General features: G+C 43.8%; 2 protein-coding genes across 3 annotated transcripts; one reads left to right on the top strand and one right to left on the bottom strand.

Moving 5' to 3' along the window:
* The first annotated feature begins 111 nt into the window (after positions 1-111).
* irf9 (interferon regulatory factor 9) lies at positions 112-8,802 on the top strand. Of its 2 annotated transcripts, none has more exons than XM_055881876.1 (10): positions 112-231; positions 992-1,050; positions 1,403-1,525; positions 1,661-1,841; positions 4,074-4,219; positions 4,690-4,774; positions 4,959-5,009; positions 6,428-6,823; positions 6,950-7,065; positions 7,431-8,802. In XM_055881876.1, the coding sequence occupies exons 2-10, from the start codon at positions 994-996 to the stop codon at positions 7,560-7,562; spliced, it is 1,287 nt and encodes a 428-aa protein (XP_055737851.1). In that variant the 5' UTR covers positions 112-231; positions 992-993; the 3' UTR covers positions 7,563-8,802. The 2 variants fall into 2 exon arrangements, with proteins under 2 accessions (XP_055737851.1, XP_055737850.1); XM_055881875.1 differs by having other exon boundaries at positions 115-231; positions 4,956-5,009.
* emc9 (ER membrane protein complex subunit 9) lies at positions 8,516-19,864 on the bottom strand. Its single transcript, XM_055881877.1, has 6 exons — positions 19,669-19,864; positions 14,454-14,650; positions 14,207-14,283; positions 13,982-14,051; positions 13,758-13,852; positions 8,516-9,145 (listed from the first exon to the last, which is right to left on the bottom strand). The coding sequence occupies exons 2-6, from the start codon at positions 14,646-14,648 to the stop codon at positions 8,965-8,967; spliced, it is 618 nt and encodes a 205-aa protein (XP_055737852.1). The 5' UTR covers positions 14,649-14,650; positions 19,669-19,864; the 3' UTR covers positions 8,516-8,964.
* Positions 19,865-20,589: the final 725 nt, after the last annotated feature.

The following is a 20,589-nucleotide window of genomic DNA, read 5'->3' as shown; positions in this document are numbered from 1 at the left end:
CATCAGTTGCAAGATATGCTGTGAGAAAATATCCAATATTTGAGCGAAATGTCGCCCCCAGATGTCTAAGCAGTAACCTGCTTTATTTCTCTAAAGTCACGTGATTTCGGGGAAAAGGAGCGTCTGCCTCTGCGGGAGGCGGGCGAACTGCCTCTGGATTTCCCAGTCAAAGTACAGTACTATGCGCTCATAATCCGACCTATTGAAGAATCCGAGGAAACGCAACCTAAGGTAAATGAAACTATTCACATTCATCACACTCATTCTAAATATGTGGAAAAATGGTATGCACAATAGTTACACTACATTAGCAATTTGTTTATTTATTAGTTTGCTATTTTTAGATGGGGACTTCGGTAGTTGATTTGTTTATAGTATCGGCTCTAAGCATAATAGTTGCTTACATTCATAAATAAAAAAATAGAAACATTGTTATTTAAGCTTTTTGAAGCTGATATAAAAAGCTGAAAGTAAAAAGAGCAAAAACGCAACTGGAAGCATAGAAATGGCGCTCATAGAACGGATCTACCGCTTCTCAGATATGCATTCAATGAGAACCTATCCTTTACCACTGTGCCTTTAAGTAGCTATTTGTGCAATCAAACAGCAGTCTGCCAGTGTGAATGTCCTCAGCTGAACTACACACACGTCACGCATACATAATCAGTCATGTACTCACAATATTCGTTATCTTGCTAGCACTGCTCTTACTGTATCATATTGAGTTTGTTTGTATCAGCCTATGTAGGCAGCAGGAGGTTGGTGGCACCTTAATTAGGGAAGACGGGCTCGTGGTAATGACTGGAGTGGTATCAAACACATGGGTTAATGCCATTCCATTAGCTCCGTTCCAGCCATTATTATGAGCCGTCCTCCCCTCAGCAGCCTCCACTGAGGTAGGCCTAATACTGTGTGTGTAGTTTGTATGACACAATTATATATATTTTTTGCCAGACTAGATGGAAATAATAAAGTTATACTGTTTTCACAGCTATGGCATCTGGGAGAATTCGCTCAACCCGCAGACTACGCTCCTGGATGGTAGACCAGGTGAGTGTTCGAGGATGATTTGTTCAATAGTTCCTTTTGAGCAAATGAATGAAACTGCAACAGCTGTTTGCAGTGGATATGTCTGAGCTGGTACACCATAGTGACGCGTATATTTGAGTCATTTAACTGATTCTCTTATCCAGAGAAATGAGGGTTAACTGCCTTGCGGCCCATCCACTGATTTTTATTTTTATACCTAGTCGGCTCAGGGATTCGAACCAGTGACCTTTCAGTTATAGGGCCAACACTCTTAACCGCTAGGCTATCTGCCACCACAGTTAGTGTACTGTCTGTCTGGGACATGGGTTGAGTGAGTGTTGTCCTGGTCTCACCCTCACCGTGTCTTGTGCAGGTCAGCAGTGGGAAGTACCCTGGCCTGATATGGGACGATGACGCAAAGACCATGTTTCGTATCCCCTGGAAACACGCCGGGAAACAGGACTTCCGCAGTGAAGAGGATGGTGCCATCTTCAAGGTCCTGACACTTTATCAGTACTATCCCTAGTTCGTTAAGTCGTCCTTTTACAGTAGCCCCTTGTTATTTATAATCTATTAAAGCATACAGTAGGCATTATTTCCTGAGCTGTGAGTCTAAATGCCTCCTCCATAGGCATGGGCAGTGTTTAAGGGGAAGTTGTCCGATGGGGGTCGTGTGGACCCTGCCTCCTGGAAGACCCGGCTGCGCTGTGCACTCAATAAGAGCCCGGAGTTCAGAGAGGTCCCCGAGAGGTCCCAGCTAGACATCTCCGAACCATACAAAGTGTACTGCCTTGTACCGATGAATGAACAAGGTGAGAGACACACAAACACACACTGTGAGTTAGTTATGCAATGTTTATTTCTACCCCTCTTTTACAATGTTCCAGACATTATCTTTTGATCTTGTGTAGGAATCTACAGTATAACCACATCCTCATATCCACTATCTGGAAGCAGACCGGGTGTACCAATGTACATTCTTTAGGTTTGAGGAAGTTACACTCGAGGTTGAGAAGATTTAGATTTTTAAAACTGGCCAATGTAACCGATGTGAAATGGCTAGCTAGTTAGCGGTGGTGCGTGCTAATAGCGTTTCAATCGGTGACGTCACTCGCTTTGAGACCTTGAAGTAGTGGTTCCCCTTGCTCAGCAAGGACCGCGGCCTTTGTGGAGCGATGTGTAACGATGCTTCGTGGGTGACTGTTGTTGATGTGTGCAGAGGGTCCCTGGTTCGCGGTCGGGGCGAGGGAACGGACTAAAGTTAAACTGTTACATTGATGCTGTTGACCCGGATCACTGGTTGCTGCGGAAAAGGAGGAGGTCGAAAGGGGGGTGAGTGTAACCGATGTGAAATGGCTAGCTAGTTAGCGGTGGTGCGCGCTAATAGTGTTTCAATTGGTGATGTCACTCGCTCTGAGACCTTGAAGTAGTGGTTCCCCTTGCTCTGCAAGGGCCGTGGCTTTTGTGGAGCGATGGGTAACAATGCTTCGTGGGTGTCAGTTGTTGATGTGTGCAGAGGGTCCCTGGTCCCCGGGAACGGACTGAAGTTAAACTGTTACACCAACTCCATGACCACATGCATGCAGCACTCTACAGTCGTGGCCAAAAGTTTTGAGAATGACACAAATATAAATTTTAACAAAGTCTGCTGCCTTAGTTTGTATGATGGCAATTTGCATATACTCCAGAATGTTATGAAGAGTGATCAGATGAATTGCAATTAATTGCAAAGTCTCTCTTTGCCATACAAATGGACTGAATCTCCCAAAAACATTTCCACTGCATTTCAGCCCTGCCACAAAAGGACCAGCTGACATCATGTCAGTGATTCTCTCGTTAACACAGGTGTGAGTGTTGACGAGGACAAGGCTGGAGATCACTCTGTCATGCTGATTGAGTTTGAATAATAGACTGGAAGCTTCAAAAGGAGGGTGGTGCTTGAAATCATTGTTCTTCTGTCAACCATGGTTACCTGCAAGGAAGCACGTGTCGTCATCGTTGCTTTGCACAAAAAGTGCTTCACAGGCAAGGATATTGCTGCCAGTAAGATTGCACCTAAATCAACCATTTATCGGATCATCAAGAACTTCAAGGAGAGCGGTTCAATTGTTGTGAAGAAGGCTTCAGGGTGCCCAAGAAAGTCCAGCAAGCGCCAGGACCATCCCCTAAAGTTGATTCAGCTGCGGGATCGGGGCACCACCAGTACAGAGCTTGCTCAGGAATGGCAGCAGGCAGTTGTGAGTGCATCTGTACGCACAGTGAGGCAAAGACTTTTGGAGGATGGCTTGGTGTCAAAAAGGGCAGCAAAGAAGCCACTTCTCTCCAGGAAAAACATCAGGGACAGACTGATATTCTGCAAAAGGTACAGGGATTGGTCTGCTGAGGACTGGGGTAAAGTCATTTTCTCTGATGAATCCCCTTTCCGATTGTTTGGGGCATCCGGAAAAAAGCTTGTCCGGAGAAGACAAGGTGAACACTACCATCAGTCCTGTGTCATGCCAACAGTAAAGCATCCTGAGACCATTCATGTGTGGGGTTGCTTCTCAGCCAAGGGAGTGGGCTCACTCACAATTTTGCCTAAGAACACAGCCATGGATAAAGAATGGTACCAACACATCCTCCGAGAGCAACTTCTCCCAACCATCCAGGAACAGTTTGGTGACGAACAATGCCTTTTCCAGCATGATGGAGCACCTTGCCATAAGGCAAAAGTAATAACTAAGTGGCTCGGGGAACAAAACATAGATATTTTGGGTCCATGGCCAGGAAACTCCCCAGACCTTAATCCCATTGAGAACTTGTGGTCAATCCTCAAGAGGCGGGTGGACAAACAAAAACCCACAAATTCTGACAAACTCCAAGCATTGATTATGCAAGAATGGGCTGCCATCTTTCAGGATGTGGCCCAGAAGTTAATTGACAGCGGTGCAAATTTTATAAGAGCATCAATAACTCCACATAGTTTGTAGCTATTGAGACAACTTCAAAGCAGGTTAAATTGCAATAAACAAATTGCTAACATATGGTCCCTTTTCTCTTCACAGTGTTGGGGAATGTTAAAATAAAGGGCCGAGCCAGAGCAGGAGGGAGGAAGAGAAGGAGCAGCGATTCAGATAGCGAGGAGGAGGAGGAGGAGGAGGTTGTAGTCAAACAGATGAAAGAGGAGGTCATCACCGCCCCAATCACCATGGTAGGTCTGCCATTTTAAAGACAAAAACAAGTTCTAAGAAACATTTGGATGTATCTCTATTGCTATCTATCTCTATTACTGCATCTTGCCATCTTTATGTAATACATGTATCACTAGCCACTTTAAACAATGCCACTTTTATATGTTTACATACCCTACATTACTCATCTCATATGTATATACTGTACGCGACACCATCTACTGCATCTTGCCTATGCCGTTCTGTACAATCACTCATTCATATATCTTTATGTACATATTCTTCATCCCTTTACACTTGTGTGTATAAGGTAGTAGTTGTGAAATTGTTAGGTTAGATTACGTGTTAGTTATTTATTACTGCATTGTCGGAACTAGAAGCACAAGCATTTCGCTACACTCGCATTAACATCTGCTAACCATGTGTATGTGACAAATACAGTTGGATTTGGATTTGTTGTTTATGTCAATTTGTGTGTGTTTTTAATCAGTCTGTTCAGGAGATTGAGGAAAGTGTTCTTACCATCCAACAAGACCAGTTCAATCAGCCCTTGGTCATCCTGAAGAGCGATGGGAGTAAGTCTTATGTCTTACTAACTCAATGTCATGTCTATCCTCCAAATGTCTGTCAGACACTGAATCTCTGTGTTAATTGATGTTGGATCTCTCAGCCACAGTTTCTCCACTACTGTTTGGGAGTTCTCCAATAGCATGTGGTTGATTGACATGCTGTTGATATTCTGTTGTCTTCCTCTAGCAGTCGATGAGCTCCAGGTGAACGTCACGATTGAGACCGTCCCTCCCCCTGGAGGTAATGCTATTGATGATGCTGTGCAGAAAGGAAGTCAAATCAGCTTCTCAATCACATGGGGGCCAATTCTGACCTGAGTGCATGTAAATGGAATGCATTTCCATTTTTATGCACTTTTCTCTCTCTAATTGTATTTTGATCTTGAACTTAAGCATGAGAATAGCATGCTATTTCTCTGGGGTGGAGATCGAATAAATGTAGGTGTGGCTACAGATATTTGTATTTTTTACCCCAATTTTGTGGCATCTAATTGTCCCATCGCTGTAACTCCCGTACGGACTCGGGAGAGGCGAAGGTCGAGAGCTGTGCGTCCTCCGAAACACAACCCAGCCAAGCCACGCTGCTTCTTGACACAATGCCCGCTTAACCCGGAAGCCAGCCGCACCAAAGTGTCGGAGGAAACACCGTACACCTGGCGACCGTGTCAGTGTGTTATTGCACCTGGCCCGCCACAGGAGAGGCGATGGGACATGGACATCCCTGCCGGCCAAACCCTCCCCTAACCCGGACGACGCTGGGCCAATTGTGCGCCGCCCCACTGGTCTCCCGCTGCGACAGAACCTGGACTCGAACCAGGATCTCTAGTGGCACAGCGATGCAGTGTCTTAGACCCTGAGCCACTAAGGAGGCCTGATACGCCTTATTCTGACTTCAACCCAATTCCCTCATAATTCCACCACCTTTAGGAGCGAGGAAACCATGAATAACATCTAGCGAACCTACTGGTGTCAAGTGGAAAAACATCTACTTTATTTTTTCAGATAGAAATAACACCATTCTTCATGTATTGTAATTTACAACTTTATAAGAGCTAGGTAAATGAGTAATCCGTTTGGACAAGAGAATTGTAAATATAAATTACACTTGTTTTAGATATACTGTACTTTCCTAACCCTAAATAATCTACAATAAATAATCTACAAAATCATAGTATTTTTTTAATCTACCAATTTGTACTGAAACGGAGACGAATAAGCATATATCTAGATGGCTTTCTTTCATTGATCCCTAATATTCTGAACGTGTTCTCTCAAAATATTCAAAATATTCTAGTGAGTCTGTCGACAAAATTCTAACTAAAAAGGTACACCGTATTTAAAGGGATGGCTTAAATAAAATGTACTGAAAACCCTATTGAATTAAAACTCCATGAAATAATCTGTTGGCCAGCAAGTGGGAGGGTTTTCAGCGGTTAAATTACATTTGTTAAGCACGCGCCCGCCTACAAAGCCTGTTACGCACCTTCGTGAGGTAAGTCTGAATACCAACTATTGAGAAGTGCGTAGGAAAGGCGTGCGTAAGAAAGGCGTAATTTCCTAAACTGGAATCGGGCCCATACTAGATGAACTATTCCTGCTCTGTCTCTCATTCACTCTCATTCCTTCTCTCTCTCTCTCTGTCTGTCTCTCCCACTCCAGCACGGGACTCGTTCCATGTCTTAGTGAAATACATAGGACAGGAGGTGCTTAAACGTGAGGTCATAGGCAGCGATGTCCGAATCGCCTACCTGCCCTCATCGCCTGTCCCCCCCACCCTGATGATGGGTGGGTTCCCACGCATCCCCCTCCCAGAGTCCCCCTCCACCCTGACCTCCAGCCCTGGCATCGGGCCTCGGCTCCAGGCCCTCTCCACACTGCTGCCCTTCATGGAGAAAGGGGTGATCCTGACCTCCACGGGGGCAGGGATCTATGCTAAGCGCTACTGCCAGGGCCGGGTGTTCTGGACAGGGCCACATTCAACCACGACGGGACCCCACAAGATGAACCGTGCTGTGGAGCCCGTGCTGCTCTTTGACAGAGAGGCTTTCAAAATGGGTGAGCGACATGGGACTGTTCACTCTCTCTTGGTTTTTTGTTGGTGAGGATAACCCACTTCTTTGTTGGCCCCTTATTGGATATTTCAGCAGTCAGTGTGTATTTACTGACTGCGTGTTTCCTTAGAGCTGGACCACTTCCGCAGTTACGGGGGAGACCCTCCTCAGTGTGTTATCACCTTGTGTTTCGGAGAGGAATTCAGTGCCACAGAAGACCCATCCAGCAAACTCATCATCACACAGGTACAGCTGAGAAAGCTTTTCCTCACTTACTCATAAATAACTGTAACACCTGTTCAAATGTAAACAAAAGGTGAAGTAAATGCATACCTTAGAACAGGGTTTCCCAACTGGCGGCCCCCCAAATTTTCTGTTGGAAATAAAACACTGTAAAAACAGCAGCAAATCAGCTCCAAGTGATTTTAATTTGGGAAATCTGTTCCCAAAGTATTCCCACACATAATAAAGAGATATGTGATCGTAGGTTTGAAATTATTGGATCTAGTTGATGATCCCTGCCTTAAACTAAGGTTTATGTAAGTACAGGATAAATACACGTTTCACTGTGAATTAAAGAGGGACTGATCCACGCACCCCCTCTTCTCCAGATAACCCTACCCTGGGCTCAGCAGCAGGTCAAAGAAGCTGAAGACTTCCGGGAGTCAATGACCTACCTCCGCGACATAGCCAGCCAATCAGGAGATGTCACCATCAACCTGGTACCAGTGCCTTACCCCTGAGCATCTGATCACAGGACATCTCGTATAAATTATGAAGATTTTTTTTTTAAGCACTATCTGATCTGATACCAAGGGCTCAATTCAATCCGTGTCACGGAAATTCAGCGCTATAGCGCAATTTAAAGGCAATGTTCCCGCGTTCGTGGAGACTGCATTCACGGTAAACGCTGCATAAGTCGGAAATTAGTTTTACATTTCAATCGCACTGAACATCCATGATACGGATTTAACGGAGTCCCAAGCCTTCTCAGACATGAACCACTAGACTGAATAGCACTACATGGAATGGAGACATCACTTTGGTTTAGCCTTCAGGATCGCACTTTACCAACCTAATCACCTGGTGTTATACTATTGGTCCAAATAATTTCCAACTCACTTTGGCTGTGTTTACATAGGCAGCCCAATTCTGATCTTTTTCTACTGACCAATCAGATCAGCTTTGAAAAAGATCTGATGTGAAAAGAGATGATGTGATTGGTCAAAAGACCAATTAGTGGAAAAACATATCACAATTGGGCCTTTTTATAGGGAGTCAGAGACTTTTACTCCTTATTGCTGTCTTTATGAATGCTGACTGGAACTGCTTCAGATACCTTTCGGGGTCCTCCTCATGTTGGTTACATAGTCTGTGATAGCGTAACTGTTGACGAAGCTGTTGTAAGTAGTGAATGAGATTCTCCCAAAACAGGCTCGTAAGCCATAGTAGGCCAAAGTTCAGTTATTTGATCATCACCATGTCAACTGTTCGAGGCAGGAAACCAACTTGTCTGTCTGCGGTTTTGGTTTCTGAAAGTGGTAATGCTTGTTCAGCACATTTATATTGAGAAAAAAACAAATTCGTATACTTTATCTCTTCGTCATATAGAAACTGAATCCGGGGGGGGGGGGGGGGCTCCTTTCTCTTATGAACCGATGTTTATATGAACACAATATCACATGAATACTTTAAATAGTTTGTAGATGTAGTTTAATGAGTTGATAAGCTTACACACTCTGAAAGCAGTGGGTCAGGATGTACATAATGTTGTGATGCCATTGAACTATGAGCACAGCTTTGTTAATGGTTGTAAGTGGGTTAACAACATGGCTGCTGGGTTTGACACAAGGCACACTCTGGACTGAGAACGTTGTTAGGTGGAAGACTGCACAGATCTGTCAATATTTCAGTTATTTATGCATGTTTTGTGTTGTCAGTGTTCTGCCTGACCGTATTAAAAATCTATTTCATATTTTGAAATTATCGTGGATGATGTGCTTATTTGGCTGATGGTGATAATAAAAATAAGATTCTTAACTAAATATGTGTAGTTTCAGCAGGTTTAAGACATACTGTATATAATTCCAACTTTATTTACATTTTAAAGATGTAACTCAAAAGTTAGTTATCTACAAGCTTATTTCAAACATTACCATTGGCTGGTGAGGCAAGCTCTGCTATTTTGGCATTCAGTTTCTGATTTGTCCAGTCCCTAGTGATGTCGTCCAAATGGCTGTCAAAATCAACTAATAACGAGTGATCTCCAGAGTCCAGCAGCTGACTGGCTATGTCCCGAGTCTCCTCCCACTGCTGCAGCATTATCCTGGGTGGGAGAAAAATGTATCTTTAATTCATGTATACTTCAAATACATTTATATTTTTCTAATCAAATAATTGTAATTGTCACATGCTTCGTAAACAATAGGTGTAGACTAACAGTGAATAAATAGACGATAAGTAACGATAACTTGACTATATACACATTGTACCGAGTCGATTTCCCCGGGGTACGAATTAACTGAGGTAGATATGTGTATATATAGGTAGGGATAAAATGACTAGGCAACAGGATAGATAATAAACAGTAAAAGCAGCGTATGTGATGAATCGAGACAAAAAGGGTCAATGCCGATAGTTAAATAGTTAACCAATAGCTACCCGGGCCGCCCCCAGGTGGTGAGGGTAGGTAACAACATCTCCACCCCGCTGATCCTCAACACTGGGGCCCCACAAGGGTGCGTTCTGAGCCCTCTCCTGTACTCCCTGTTCACCCACGACTGCGTGGCCATGCATGCCTCCAACTCAATCATCAAGTTTGCGGACGACACTACAGTGGTAGGCTTGATTACCAACAACGACGAGACGGCCTACAGGGAGGAGGTGAGGGCCCTCAGAATGTGGTATCAGGAAAATAACCTCACACTCAACGTCAACAAAACAAAGGAGATGATTGTGGACTTCAGGAAAAAGCAGAGGGAGCACCCCCCTATCCACATCCACGGGACAGTAGTGGAGAGGGTAGTAAGTTTTAAGTTCCTCGGCGTACACATCACGGACAAGCTGAATTGGTCCACCCACACAGACAGCGTTGTGAAGAAGGCGCAGCAGCGCTTCTTCAACCTCAGGAGGCTGAAGAAATTCGGCTTGTCACCAAAAGCACTCACAAACTTCTAAAGATGCACAATCGAGAGTATCCTGTCGGGCTGTATCACCGCCTGGTACGGCAACTGCTCCGCCCACAACCGTAAGGCTCTCCAGAGGGTAGTGAGGTCTGCACAACGCATCACCGGAGGCAAACTACCTACCCTCCAGGACACCTACACCACCCGATGTCACAGGAAGGCCATAAAGATCATCAAGGACAACAACCACCCGAGCCACTGCCTGTTCACCCCGCTATCATCCAGAAGGCGAGGTCAGTACAGGTGCATCAAAGCAGGGACCGAGAGACTGAAAAACAGCTTCTATCTCAAGGCCATCAGACTGTTAAACAGCCACCACTAACATTTAGTGGCCGCTGCCAACATACTGACTCAGTTCCAGACACTTTAATAATGGGAATTGATGGAAATTTATGTAAAAATGTATCACTAGCCACTTTAAACAATGCCACTTAATATAATGTTTACATACCCTACATTACTCATCTTATATGTATATACTGTACTCTATATCATCTACTGCATCTTGCCACCTTTATGTAATACATGTATCACTAGCCACTTTAAACTATGCCACTTTGTTTATATACCCTACATTACTCATCTCATATGTGTATACTGTACTGTATACCATCTACTGCATCTTGCCTATGCCGTTCTGTACCATCACTCATTCATATATCTTTATGTACATATTCTTTATCCCTTTACACTTGTGTGTATAAGGTAGTAGTTGTGGAATTGTTAGGTTAGATTACTCGTTGGTTATTACTGCATTGTCGGAACTAGAAGCACAAGCATTTCGCTACACTCGCATTAACATCTGCTAACCATGTGTATGTCTAATCAATTGTATGTGACAAATAAATTTGATTTGATTTGATTATTTAGCAGTCTTATGGCTTGGGGGTAGAAGCTGTTCCGGGTCCTGTTGGTTCCAGACTTGGTGCATCGGTACCGGTTGCCGTGTGGTAGCAGAGAGAACAGTCTATGACTTGGATGGCTGGAGTCTTTGACAATTTATTAGGGCCTTCCTCTGACACCACCTGATATAGAGTTCCTGGATGGCAGGGAGCTCGGCCCCAGTGATATACTGGGCCATGCGCACTACCCTCTGTAGAGCCTTGTGGTCGGATGCCAAGCAGTTGCCATAAACAAGTGGTGGTGCCGCCAGCCAGTCAAGATGCTCTCAATGGTACAGCTGTAGAACCTTTTGCACATATTTTCATCCTCCTGAGGGGGAAGAGGCGACTGTGTTGGTGTGTGTGGACCATGATAATTCCTTAGTGATGTGGACACCGAGGAACTTGAAGGCCTACCACCGTCGTGTCCTCTGCAAACTTATTGATGGTGTTGGAGTCATTCGCGGCCACGCAGACCAAGCACGCTCCCCTGTGGCAGATGTGTTGTTACCTACCCTCACTACCTGAGGGTGTCCCTGTTAGGAAGTCCAGGATCCAGGTGCAGAGGGAGGTGTTTAATCCCAGGGTCCTTAGTTTAGTGATGAGCTTTGAGGGCACTTTACTGTTGAACGCTGAGCTGTAGTCAATGAACAGCATTCTCACATAGGTGTTTCTCTAGTCCAGGTGGGAAAGGGCAGTGTGGTACGCAATAGAGATTGCGTCATTTGTGGATCTGTTGGGGCGTTATGTGAATTGGAGTGGGTACAGGGTGTCTGGGATGATGGTGTTGATGTAAGCCATGACCAGCTTTTCAAAGCATTTCATCTCTACAGATGGGAGTGCAACGAGGCGATAGTCACTTTTGGGTTACTTTTTGATAAAATAATGTATATGTTGAAAGATAATGATTAAATAATTCCACTTTGAAACCTTATAATTGTATGAAATTGATTAGAATCATAAAATTATAATCTGATGATGAGTGTAGCTTTAGTCAGAATTAGATTAAACATTGTATCTGTATAGTGGAAAAACACAGACTGTCTGAGCAAGGCGTAGTTTAGGATTTGAACTTGTATGTGTGCCGACGAAAAAACCCCGAGAACAATTAAACTGTGTTTGGACCAACCTGGCTAGGCCTCTGAGAAACATGACAGCATAGGGAGTACTTTTCAAGGTTCCCCTAATCTCGGGGGAATGGAACTGTCGGCTGGGTAGTGATACACAGTGGTGAGAACTATGGAGAAGGATAAAACTCACCTACTGTTTGTGTGTATGTATGTGCGTAGGATATCTACTGTTTGTGTGGAAGTATGTGCGCAGCTATAAAATGTACGTCTTTGTATAATGGACTTCAGAGCGTTCTTGTGAATAAACTGTACTATCTTTTTGCATAAACTGAGTCTTTGACTAATTATTATTAAACCCATGGTCTTACAGATCTCGGGATTGGTCAGAGCAATTGATTGTCAGTTATTATCATTGAGATTGAAAATTCTCGTGACACTTTTGCATTCTTGGGCACAGGGATTATGGTGGTCTGCTTGAAACATGTAAGTATTACAGACTGGGTAGGGAGATGTTGAAAATGTCAGTGAAGACACTTGCCAGCTGGTCAGCACATGCTCTGAGGACGCGTCCTGGTAATTCATCTGCTCCTGCGGCCTTGTGAATGTTAACTTGTTTAAAGTTCTTTCTCACATCGGCTACGGAGAGCGTGATCACACAGTCGTCCGGAACAGCTGGTGCTCTCATGCATGGTCCAGAGTTACTAGCCTCGAAGCGAGCATAGAAAGTATTTAGCTCATCTGGTAGGCTCATGACACTGGACAGCTCGCGGCTGGGTTTCTCTTTGTAATCCATGATAGTTTGCAAGCCCTGCCACATCTGACGAGCATTAGAGCCGGTGTAGTAGGATTCGATCTTGGTCCTGTATTGACGCTTTGCCTGTTTGATGGTTCCTCAGAGGATGTAGCAGGATTTCTTATAAACGTCCGGATTAGTCTCCCGCACCTTGAAAGCGACAGCTCTAGCCTTTAGCTCAGTGCGGATGTTGCCTGTAATCTATGGCTTCTGGTTGGGATATGTACGTAAGGTAATTGTGGGGACGACATCGTTGATGCACTTATTAATGAAGCCGGTGACTGATCTGGTGAACTCCTCAGTGCCTTCGGATGAATCCCGGAACAGTCTGTAATTGAACATCCGCTTCTTTGGACCACTTCCATATTGAACAAGTCACTGGTGCTTCCTGTTTGAGTTTATGCTTGTAAGCAAGAATCAGGAGAATATAGTTATAGTCAGATATGCCAAATGGAGGACGAGGGAGAGCTAAGTATGCATCTCTGTGTGTGGAGTAAAGGTGATCTAGAGGTGTTCCCCCTCTAGTTGCACAGGTGACATGCTGGTAGAAATGAGGTAAAAACGATTTAAGTTTTCCTGCATCAAAGTCACCAGCCACTTGGAGCACCACCTCTGGGTGAGCATTTTCTTATTTACTTCTGGCACTTTACAGCTCGTTGAGTACAGCTCGTTGAGTCTTAGTGGCAGCATTGGTTTTGTGGTGCTAAATAGATGGCTACGAATAATATAGATAAACTCTCTTGGTAAAATGTATGGTCTACAGCTTATCATGAGGTATTCTAACTCAAGCGAACAGACTTCCTTAATATTAGAGATTGCGCACCAGCTGTTGTTAACAAAGAAACACACACCCTCTCCCCTGAGCTTTCTCTTCAATACAATGTAGTCCTACACAGCTGCTACAGCCACAGCTACTGTGAATGTACTTGATAGAGGTGTGCTATCAACAGAAAAGCAAATGGTAATTAACCATCTTGATAGAAAGATAGCAGAGATGTCCAGATCTTACGTGTGTTTGTCTTTGAGGGTCCAGCGGGTATCTTTTCGCTCATACATCACGATGGGAGGCACCCTGTAGTCAGGAGACATCTTTCCACCATCAATCTGACAAGCCACACAGGTCACAGTTAGAGAGAAGGGGATGCAGACACACATCAGAAAGATATACCAAAAAGCTGCTGCATTGTGGGCTTGGACACACACACACACAATAACACCACAGTGGATGCCTACCATTAACAAAACTGCATTGTTACACTGCTCGGCGATCTTGTCTGCAATCTTCAACGCGCATGGCGTAGGGCTGCCCAGCGAAGGGGAGAGAGAAGGAGCGGTTATTGTTTAACACAGGTGATTAGCATGTGATAAGCAGGCTTACAGGCCGCTGAAACCACATGATAGAGAAATTAACGTCCACAGAGTCAATGGTGAAGCTGAACCACAGTGGGACACACACACCTGCTGTCTGACACACAGGCATTGGCTTGGTAGTATCCTACAATCCTCTGCTGTGTCTGTGCACACCATACATCCACCTGAAGCAAAGAAGGTATGATACATTACAGCACATAAATACATGACAAGCCAAAAGACTGAACCACAATGTACATGCACCACTGCCAGGTACGAACGAGTAGTTAGGCTTCTTGTGTTTGATCATTTCTGACATACTGTATGTTGGACAGCAAAGACCACAGGTTATTACCTGTGTGAGAGCCAGCTGGGTGATGGGAGCCAATGGTAGGTGAGTGTGAAGCAAGGGAACACAGTCTGTCACACACACAGCGCCACCTGCTGGGCTGGATGACAACAGCAGCCCATTGACACTGCACCGTGGAAACAGACAGGCGTGCAGGTACATCTTCACATAGGCGAGACAGGACAACTCAACCTCCCCCATGACTGTAGACAGAAAAGGGTGCACAGATCTGAGAACATGCAGCAAAACACCTGGCCAAAAACACTAGTCAGGGCTTGATTTGAGCAACTTGATGACAGAAGATGTAATGACATGAATGCTGACAGACTAAAAAATAAGGTTTAGTAATAAATATTTGCATTGCAAACTCACTGGATGACACAATAAGAACGCTTTTCAACTGCACTAATACATCCAACCAATATTGTTAGAGCCAGGGAGGGATGCCCAAGCAGTTAGATCAAAAGACACACAGCAAACCATTGTTTTGGACATTGATTGACTGCTCTAGCTAGCTAGCTTGTTAGAAGAAAGTAGAAATGATAAGCCGGCTCAAAGACAGCAGGAGAAATGGAAGTGAGTGAGGGTGAAGTATCAGAGGGGGTAGGTGTGGTGAAGTTCTCAGAGCCCGAGGCTTGCACTGAGGGTCAGGATAAAGATGAGTCTGTGACAGTAGGAGTGACATTATTTTTTTTTTTAAGTTGACCATTGCCTTTTGGCTGATCCATTTGTGGTTTCAGAGAGGGTGAAAACATTTGGGTGCTGTGGAATCGGTGAGGGTAATCAAAAGTGGTCTGGTGATAACTGTTTGTGTTTCTGCTGGTCGGAGGGAGCAGGAGCTCCGCGTTAAACGAATGGGGACAAGAGATATTAATTGTTTTGCTCCCAAGAAAAGGGTGCCAGTGAAAGGAGTGATTACTGGGTAGCGGTAAATGTTAAAGTTGACCAACTGAAGGGGAAGATTCCCTTGTTCTTTTGAGTTTTGATGTTAAGTCTTTGCCGACAAAGTGATTAGGATATTTAAGTTATCCTGTACAAGCTTTTGTGCCGAAATACATTACATTGTTATAGGTGTCAAGCTTATGGGCTTTTAGCAGCAGCGTGTAGGAGGTAGGTTCCTAGGAAGTGAGAAGTGTACAGAAGGGCATGAGACAAAGGAATGTGTAGCATTGGGGAAAGTAGTGGTCTGTGCTAATTGTATAATTGTAGGGGTGCCCATAGGGCTGGGAATCAGAAGTGTCCAGTGCGAGAGGCAGGTTGAGGTTCTGGTGACAGCTACAGAGGTATTTGGGTGTACGAGACTTGACATCAGAAGACTTACAGGGTAAGTGGTGGTATCCTGTCCTTTCAGGCTGTTGGCCTGATGTAGGACTAGATAGATTTAAATAGTGGAGTAATGGTGGTGGGTTTTTAGTGAGTGCAGGGTTAGATGGTAGGGTATTTGTTGATTTTTTTTCTTCTCCAAACAAAGTATAAGAGAGTTATACTCCAGTCTAGTAGGTGGCATTAATGCAACATTTATTGGATGCCAACCGCCGTTATACGTCATCGAAGAAGTACCACCACAGAGTAGTGATGGGCATTCCGGCTCTTTTCAGTTAGCCGGCTCGTTCGGCTCAGCTCACCGAAAAGAGCCGGCTCTTTTGGCTCCCAAACGGCTCTTTAAAAAAATATGTGTGCATATAAATGTAACAACTCAAAACTAACACAATCTGAACAACATAATAATAGAATATTGTACCATATCAAAGAAAAATAAATATCAATGTGCAAAACTGCAGCATCCCACTTAAAACATTAAACTGGTCTCTCTTCTTTATTGCCATGTTATAACCAGCAGCACACAGCAATGCTGACCATATTTTGCTTTTATGAGAAATTTGCATTCAGAAATGCAAGCTGCCTCACTTTCGGGGGGCTGATGCAGTTTCTTCTCTCAGTAATTATTTGTCCCGTTTTTGAGAAGACCCTCTCAGAGGGAATGGATGTGGCTACTATGCAGTCTCCCTGTCATGACTTTAGTAAGCCGTGGGTAGACAGAGACCTTGTTCTTCCACCAGCTCAGAGGATCTGCAGATCTTTGGAGGCGGGGCTCCTCCAAATAGGATCAGACCTCCATTATGGCATCTGCTGAGGGATTCCTTCGTGCTGCATCCCCAGTTGCTCTCTCGTCGAACAACATCCAAACAGCAGACGTTTGTGGCACTACTGCTGGTGCTTCTGCTCCATCTGATCCCTCTTCTTCCTGTTGCCCTGGTGCCTGAGCCAGCTGACTGCTGGGGCTGTCCCTCCCTGCTGCTTAGGTTATTCTTTAAAGAGCCTCATCAATCGCTCTGGCATCACTGAAGGCTAACTTAAACCTGGGGTCAAGTGCAGCGGTTTCTGTCCATCAACTCTGTCACATGTCCTGTGGTTACATTTTCTTCTCTCTGGCGGCTGGCTGTGAATCGCTGCAGACCCTTACACAGGAGTATCATTTTTGAGGCTGTCACACAGCTGAAAAGAGAGAACAGTAACTTATTAGTTCAGGTTCATGTTTTGTCTACTGATACTACATTCTCATTTACTGCTCATATACATATATAATACTGGATTAAATAATGATGTTGTAATAACTGCACCTCTCTCCACTGATCTCCACAGTGACCTGCTCAAAGGATTCCAGGACTCTGCACAACTCCTCCACCACCTCCCATTCCTCTTGGGTCTGAGCATCAACAGGTGCATTGACAATGGCCAGGGTAGAGATGACATCCTTTGACTCCAGAAACCGCTTCAACATATAAAATGTTGAATTCCACCTTGTAGAGCAGTCTTGTTTAGGCCTCAGCTCAGGCATCCCCATCTGGGCAGCTACTGTGCTCCTGTGATAGTATTCCACAGCTGCTTTCACTTTGTCCACAGTGGGCTAAATCACCTTCAGAGCATCTCTTACAATCAGGTGTATTGTGTGGGTAAGACATGGATGATGGGTCCATTTAAACATTTTCATGGCTTTGGCTGCATTGTCGCTAACACAACAGACCACTTTTCCATCTACTTGGCATTCTCTGGCCACTCTCAACAGTTCCTCTTCTAAGTTCTCTGAAGTGTGGTTGTCGCTGAACTCAAAGCAGCCCAGAAGACAGCTAGACATTGAAAAATCTTCAATGAAGTGACATGTAACCGACATGTAAGAAGTGGTTACCCTTGATGTCCAGCAGTCAGCGGTAAGGCAAACTGCAGTAGCTTTTTGACTCTTTCCTGCACTGAAGCCTGTGTGCTCTCGTACAGTTGTGGAATACGTGATTTTTAAAGAGTTTTCCTGCTTTGAATTGTGTACATTGGATTTAGGCTATTGCTATAATTTCTAAAAACCTCTGTCCTCCACCATCGTAAATTCCTGGAAATCGTTGGCAATCATTTTTGCCAATGCAATATCAATTTGGCCTTGTTTTGCTACAGACATAGACTTTGGTATAAACTGGTCCATAGAAGAGTGCGTTGCTGTGGGTGGCAGAGTAGGCCAACTTGACTGAGTGGATACATCTCCACGTGTGGAGGTGCTGGCTCCACCACTATCACCAGCAGGCTCGCTAGTTTCTCGAAGCTCCGCTACAGATAGCTTCACAGTTCGCATATGCCGGTGTAGGTTGTATGTAGAACCGGCTTTATATGAGATTTTGTTTTGGCAAATTCTACACTAACATTGTCTACATTACTAAAACGCATCCAAATGCTACTGGTGTTTCCGACTCATTTTTCAGCTGTTTTCACAGCTGTCCTTCCTCTCTCTCCTCGGCTGCTAAGTGTGTGACTGTGAGTGAGTTGGCTCAGCCTTCCCTCACGCATCTTTGGATCATTGGTTGACACTGCGTGTCTGATTGACAGGAACAACAGGTGAGTCCAATTTGTAAGTCGCTCTGGATAAGAGCGTCTGCTAAATGACTTAAATGTAATGTAAATGTGAGGCTGTTAGTCTGAGCAGACAGTCAGAACGAATGTGTGTGCGCTTGAGCATTTAGGCCTATATTATTTTATTCATTTTTTCGTTCTTTGAATTAGTTAATTCTATTCATTTAAATCTTTTGATTATTCATATCTTAATTTTGTATTTATTTTTAGAAATAGATTCGGCTCTAACTCGTTCGCGAACGACCCAGTGATGCCAATTTAGCAACTTTTCAGACTACCCTGGCAACTTTTTTTTCAAACAGCGCCTAGCAACAAATTTAGCTACTTTAAAAAAATGTATTTGGAACTTTTAGCAACTTTTGAAAAGTGACTCAAGCGCTAAAATGCACGCATTTTCCCTCTAAATGACACAAAAACGATTTTCTCTGTCACACACTCAGTCACAACACATGTGCCTGGCTGCAAACGTGCATTGTGAGTGACGTCAGCAGCATGCGCTCAGCTCGTGCACAGGCAGCAGCAATTTCAGCAAATTGCAAATCATTGTTGGCTGACGGCAGCAGCATTCTATCGACGAGCCAAACCCAATGAATATAGTTGGTCACGAATGTTTGATCTTGAACAGAACTTACAACATCAATTAACATGTCTCAATCAAAATTGTACAGAAAAGAGTGGGAGTCTGTACCTGAACAAATGTCAAATCATAATTTTTCCCGAGATAGCCAGTCAGTTTGTGTAACGTAATTTAGCAACAAATCAACCTGCCTCTAGCAATTTACCCTGAAAATTAGTTGGAAACACTGCTACCAACCCAGAGGGTTTGAGAAGTGAAAAATGATTTCTTAGTTGTTAAATTTCTCGAAATCTGAACGCACAATCTAGATTCTAACCAATGTATTAAATAGTTGAACATGTTATTACTCCAACCTCGTGATAGTGACAAACTGACACGTTTTAATTTGGTAAAAAACGACTTAATATCGGAATGGCTTTGATTCGACGGCCTGCACATACACGCATGAGCTTAACTAGCCAACGTCGCCATGACATCGCCCACAAGTGTGATCGGGGATTTCTATTGGAGAAGCAGTTTTAGCCTATCTTCATACTCCTCGGTTTCAGCCGGTCTTTGCTAGTACTCAGTAAGCTAGCTTGCCAACGTCAATGGTCAAAAGGCCTGCCTACGTAGCTAGTTATGGCCAATAGTAGTTCAAATAGATCTGGTAAAGTATATACTAGCTAACGTTATATAGATATTGAAAAGAACATTATATGATAGCTAGCTAGTATAGCTAACAGTTGGCTATCCTAGCTAGCAACTTACCGTCAAAGGATATTATTTCTTGGGATGAGATTTCAGAAGACCAGTAAAGCAAGCGTCCGGATACAAACTCAACTGTCTAATATTGCATATTAATAAAGATAACAAAATATTGAATACATGGATAATTTACAAACATGTGCAGTGTGGAGCAGAAGCTGCATCGATTGAGCAAATTTCCTGTTTAGTGCCCGCCCACCTACAGCACATCTGCATTTGGGATTGGTTACAATAGTGACTGTCAAAGTCTACTGGCGTCTCTATTATGCCAATCATTTGTTACTAGACACCATTCGTTCAAGCAGTGAGGCGTCTCCTCCTGGTGGACATTGTTTGACATACCTTGTAACCCCATAATGCATTTTTACATGGTTTTTGAAAAATTTACAAAATAGTCAACTGTAGTACAGCCTGCTCCCACATCTGTTTGTACCGTCTTGTGAACTCATATAATAGGTGACATTTCCATAAACATTTCCAGAGCATAGGATAAGATCTCCTTTTTTTTGTATAAGTACTTTCAGCTTCCCACACTGATGTGGTGCACAGACAAGGCATGAGCAAACCAAGACATAGAAATTACACTTTAATTTATATTTTTACAATTCAAGATAAAATCAACATGGTTATTAAATACTGTAGCTACATTCAGAGTGTTCATCGTACACACAGTAGTTCACAGTATCCTTTTCAACGCAACAGCCATTGCACTCCCTCTGGAATGCAATAAAAGCACACCTCTGCCAACTATTTACTGATATTAGTACGACTGATCATAATGTAGCTGTATAACCTGTAAAACTAGATGTTCTGCCAATTATTTTACAGCCTAAGTAAAACCCTCAACTGACAATCAGTTATAGTGATGAACTGAAAATGACTAAAACATTATCACATATGTACACTGTGCAGATGCTGTCTGAC

Source organism: Salvelinus fontinalis, chromosome 25, assembly GCF_029448725.1.
Source record: "Salvelinus fontinalis isolate EN_2023a chromosome 25, ASM2944872v1, whole genome shotgun sequence".
Taxonomy (NCBI): Eukaryota; Metazoa; Chordata; class Actinopteri; order Salmoniformes; family Salmonidae; genus Salvelinus; species Salvelinus fontinalis.
The sequence above is the reverse complement of the archived record's forward strand: the minus strand, read 5'-3'. Positions and strand labels throughout refer to the sequence as shown.

What these genes read in the sequence shown, in the direction of transcription:
- irf9 (XM_055881875.1), top strand. Translation starts at nt 994, where the DNA reads ATGGCATCTGGGAGAATTCGCTCAACCCGCAGACTACGCTCCTGGATG. An exon ending in TGTACCGATGAATGAACAAG is followed by an intron (nt 1,842 to 4,073) that starts GTGAGAGACACA and finishes TTCTCTTCACAG; the next exon opens with TGTTGGGGAATGTTAAAATA. An exon ending in CAGAGAGGCTTTCAAAATGG is followed by an intron (nt 6,824 to 6,949) that starts GTGAGCGACATG and finishes GTGTTTCCTTAG; the next exon opens with AGCTGGACCACTTCCGCAGT.
- emc9 (XM_055881877.1), bottom strand. Translation starts at nt 14,648, where the DNA reads ATGGGGGAGGTTGAGTTGTCCTGTCTCGCCTATGTGAAGATGTACCTG. An exon ending in CCCAGCTGGCTCTCACACAG is followed by an intron (nt 14,284 to 14,453) that starts GTAATAACCTGT and finishes TCTTTGCTTCAG; the next exon opens with GTGGATGTATGGTGTGCACA. An exon ending in ACAATGCAGTTTTGTTAATG is followed by an intron (nt 13,853 to 13,981) that starts GTAGGCATCCAC and finishes GTGGCTTGTCAG; the next exon opens with ATTGATGGTGGAAAGATGTC.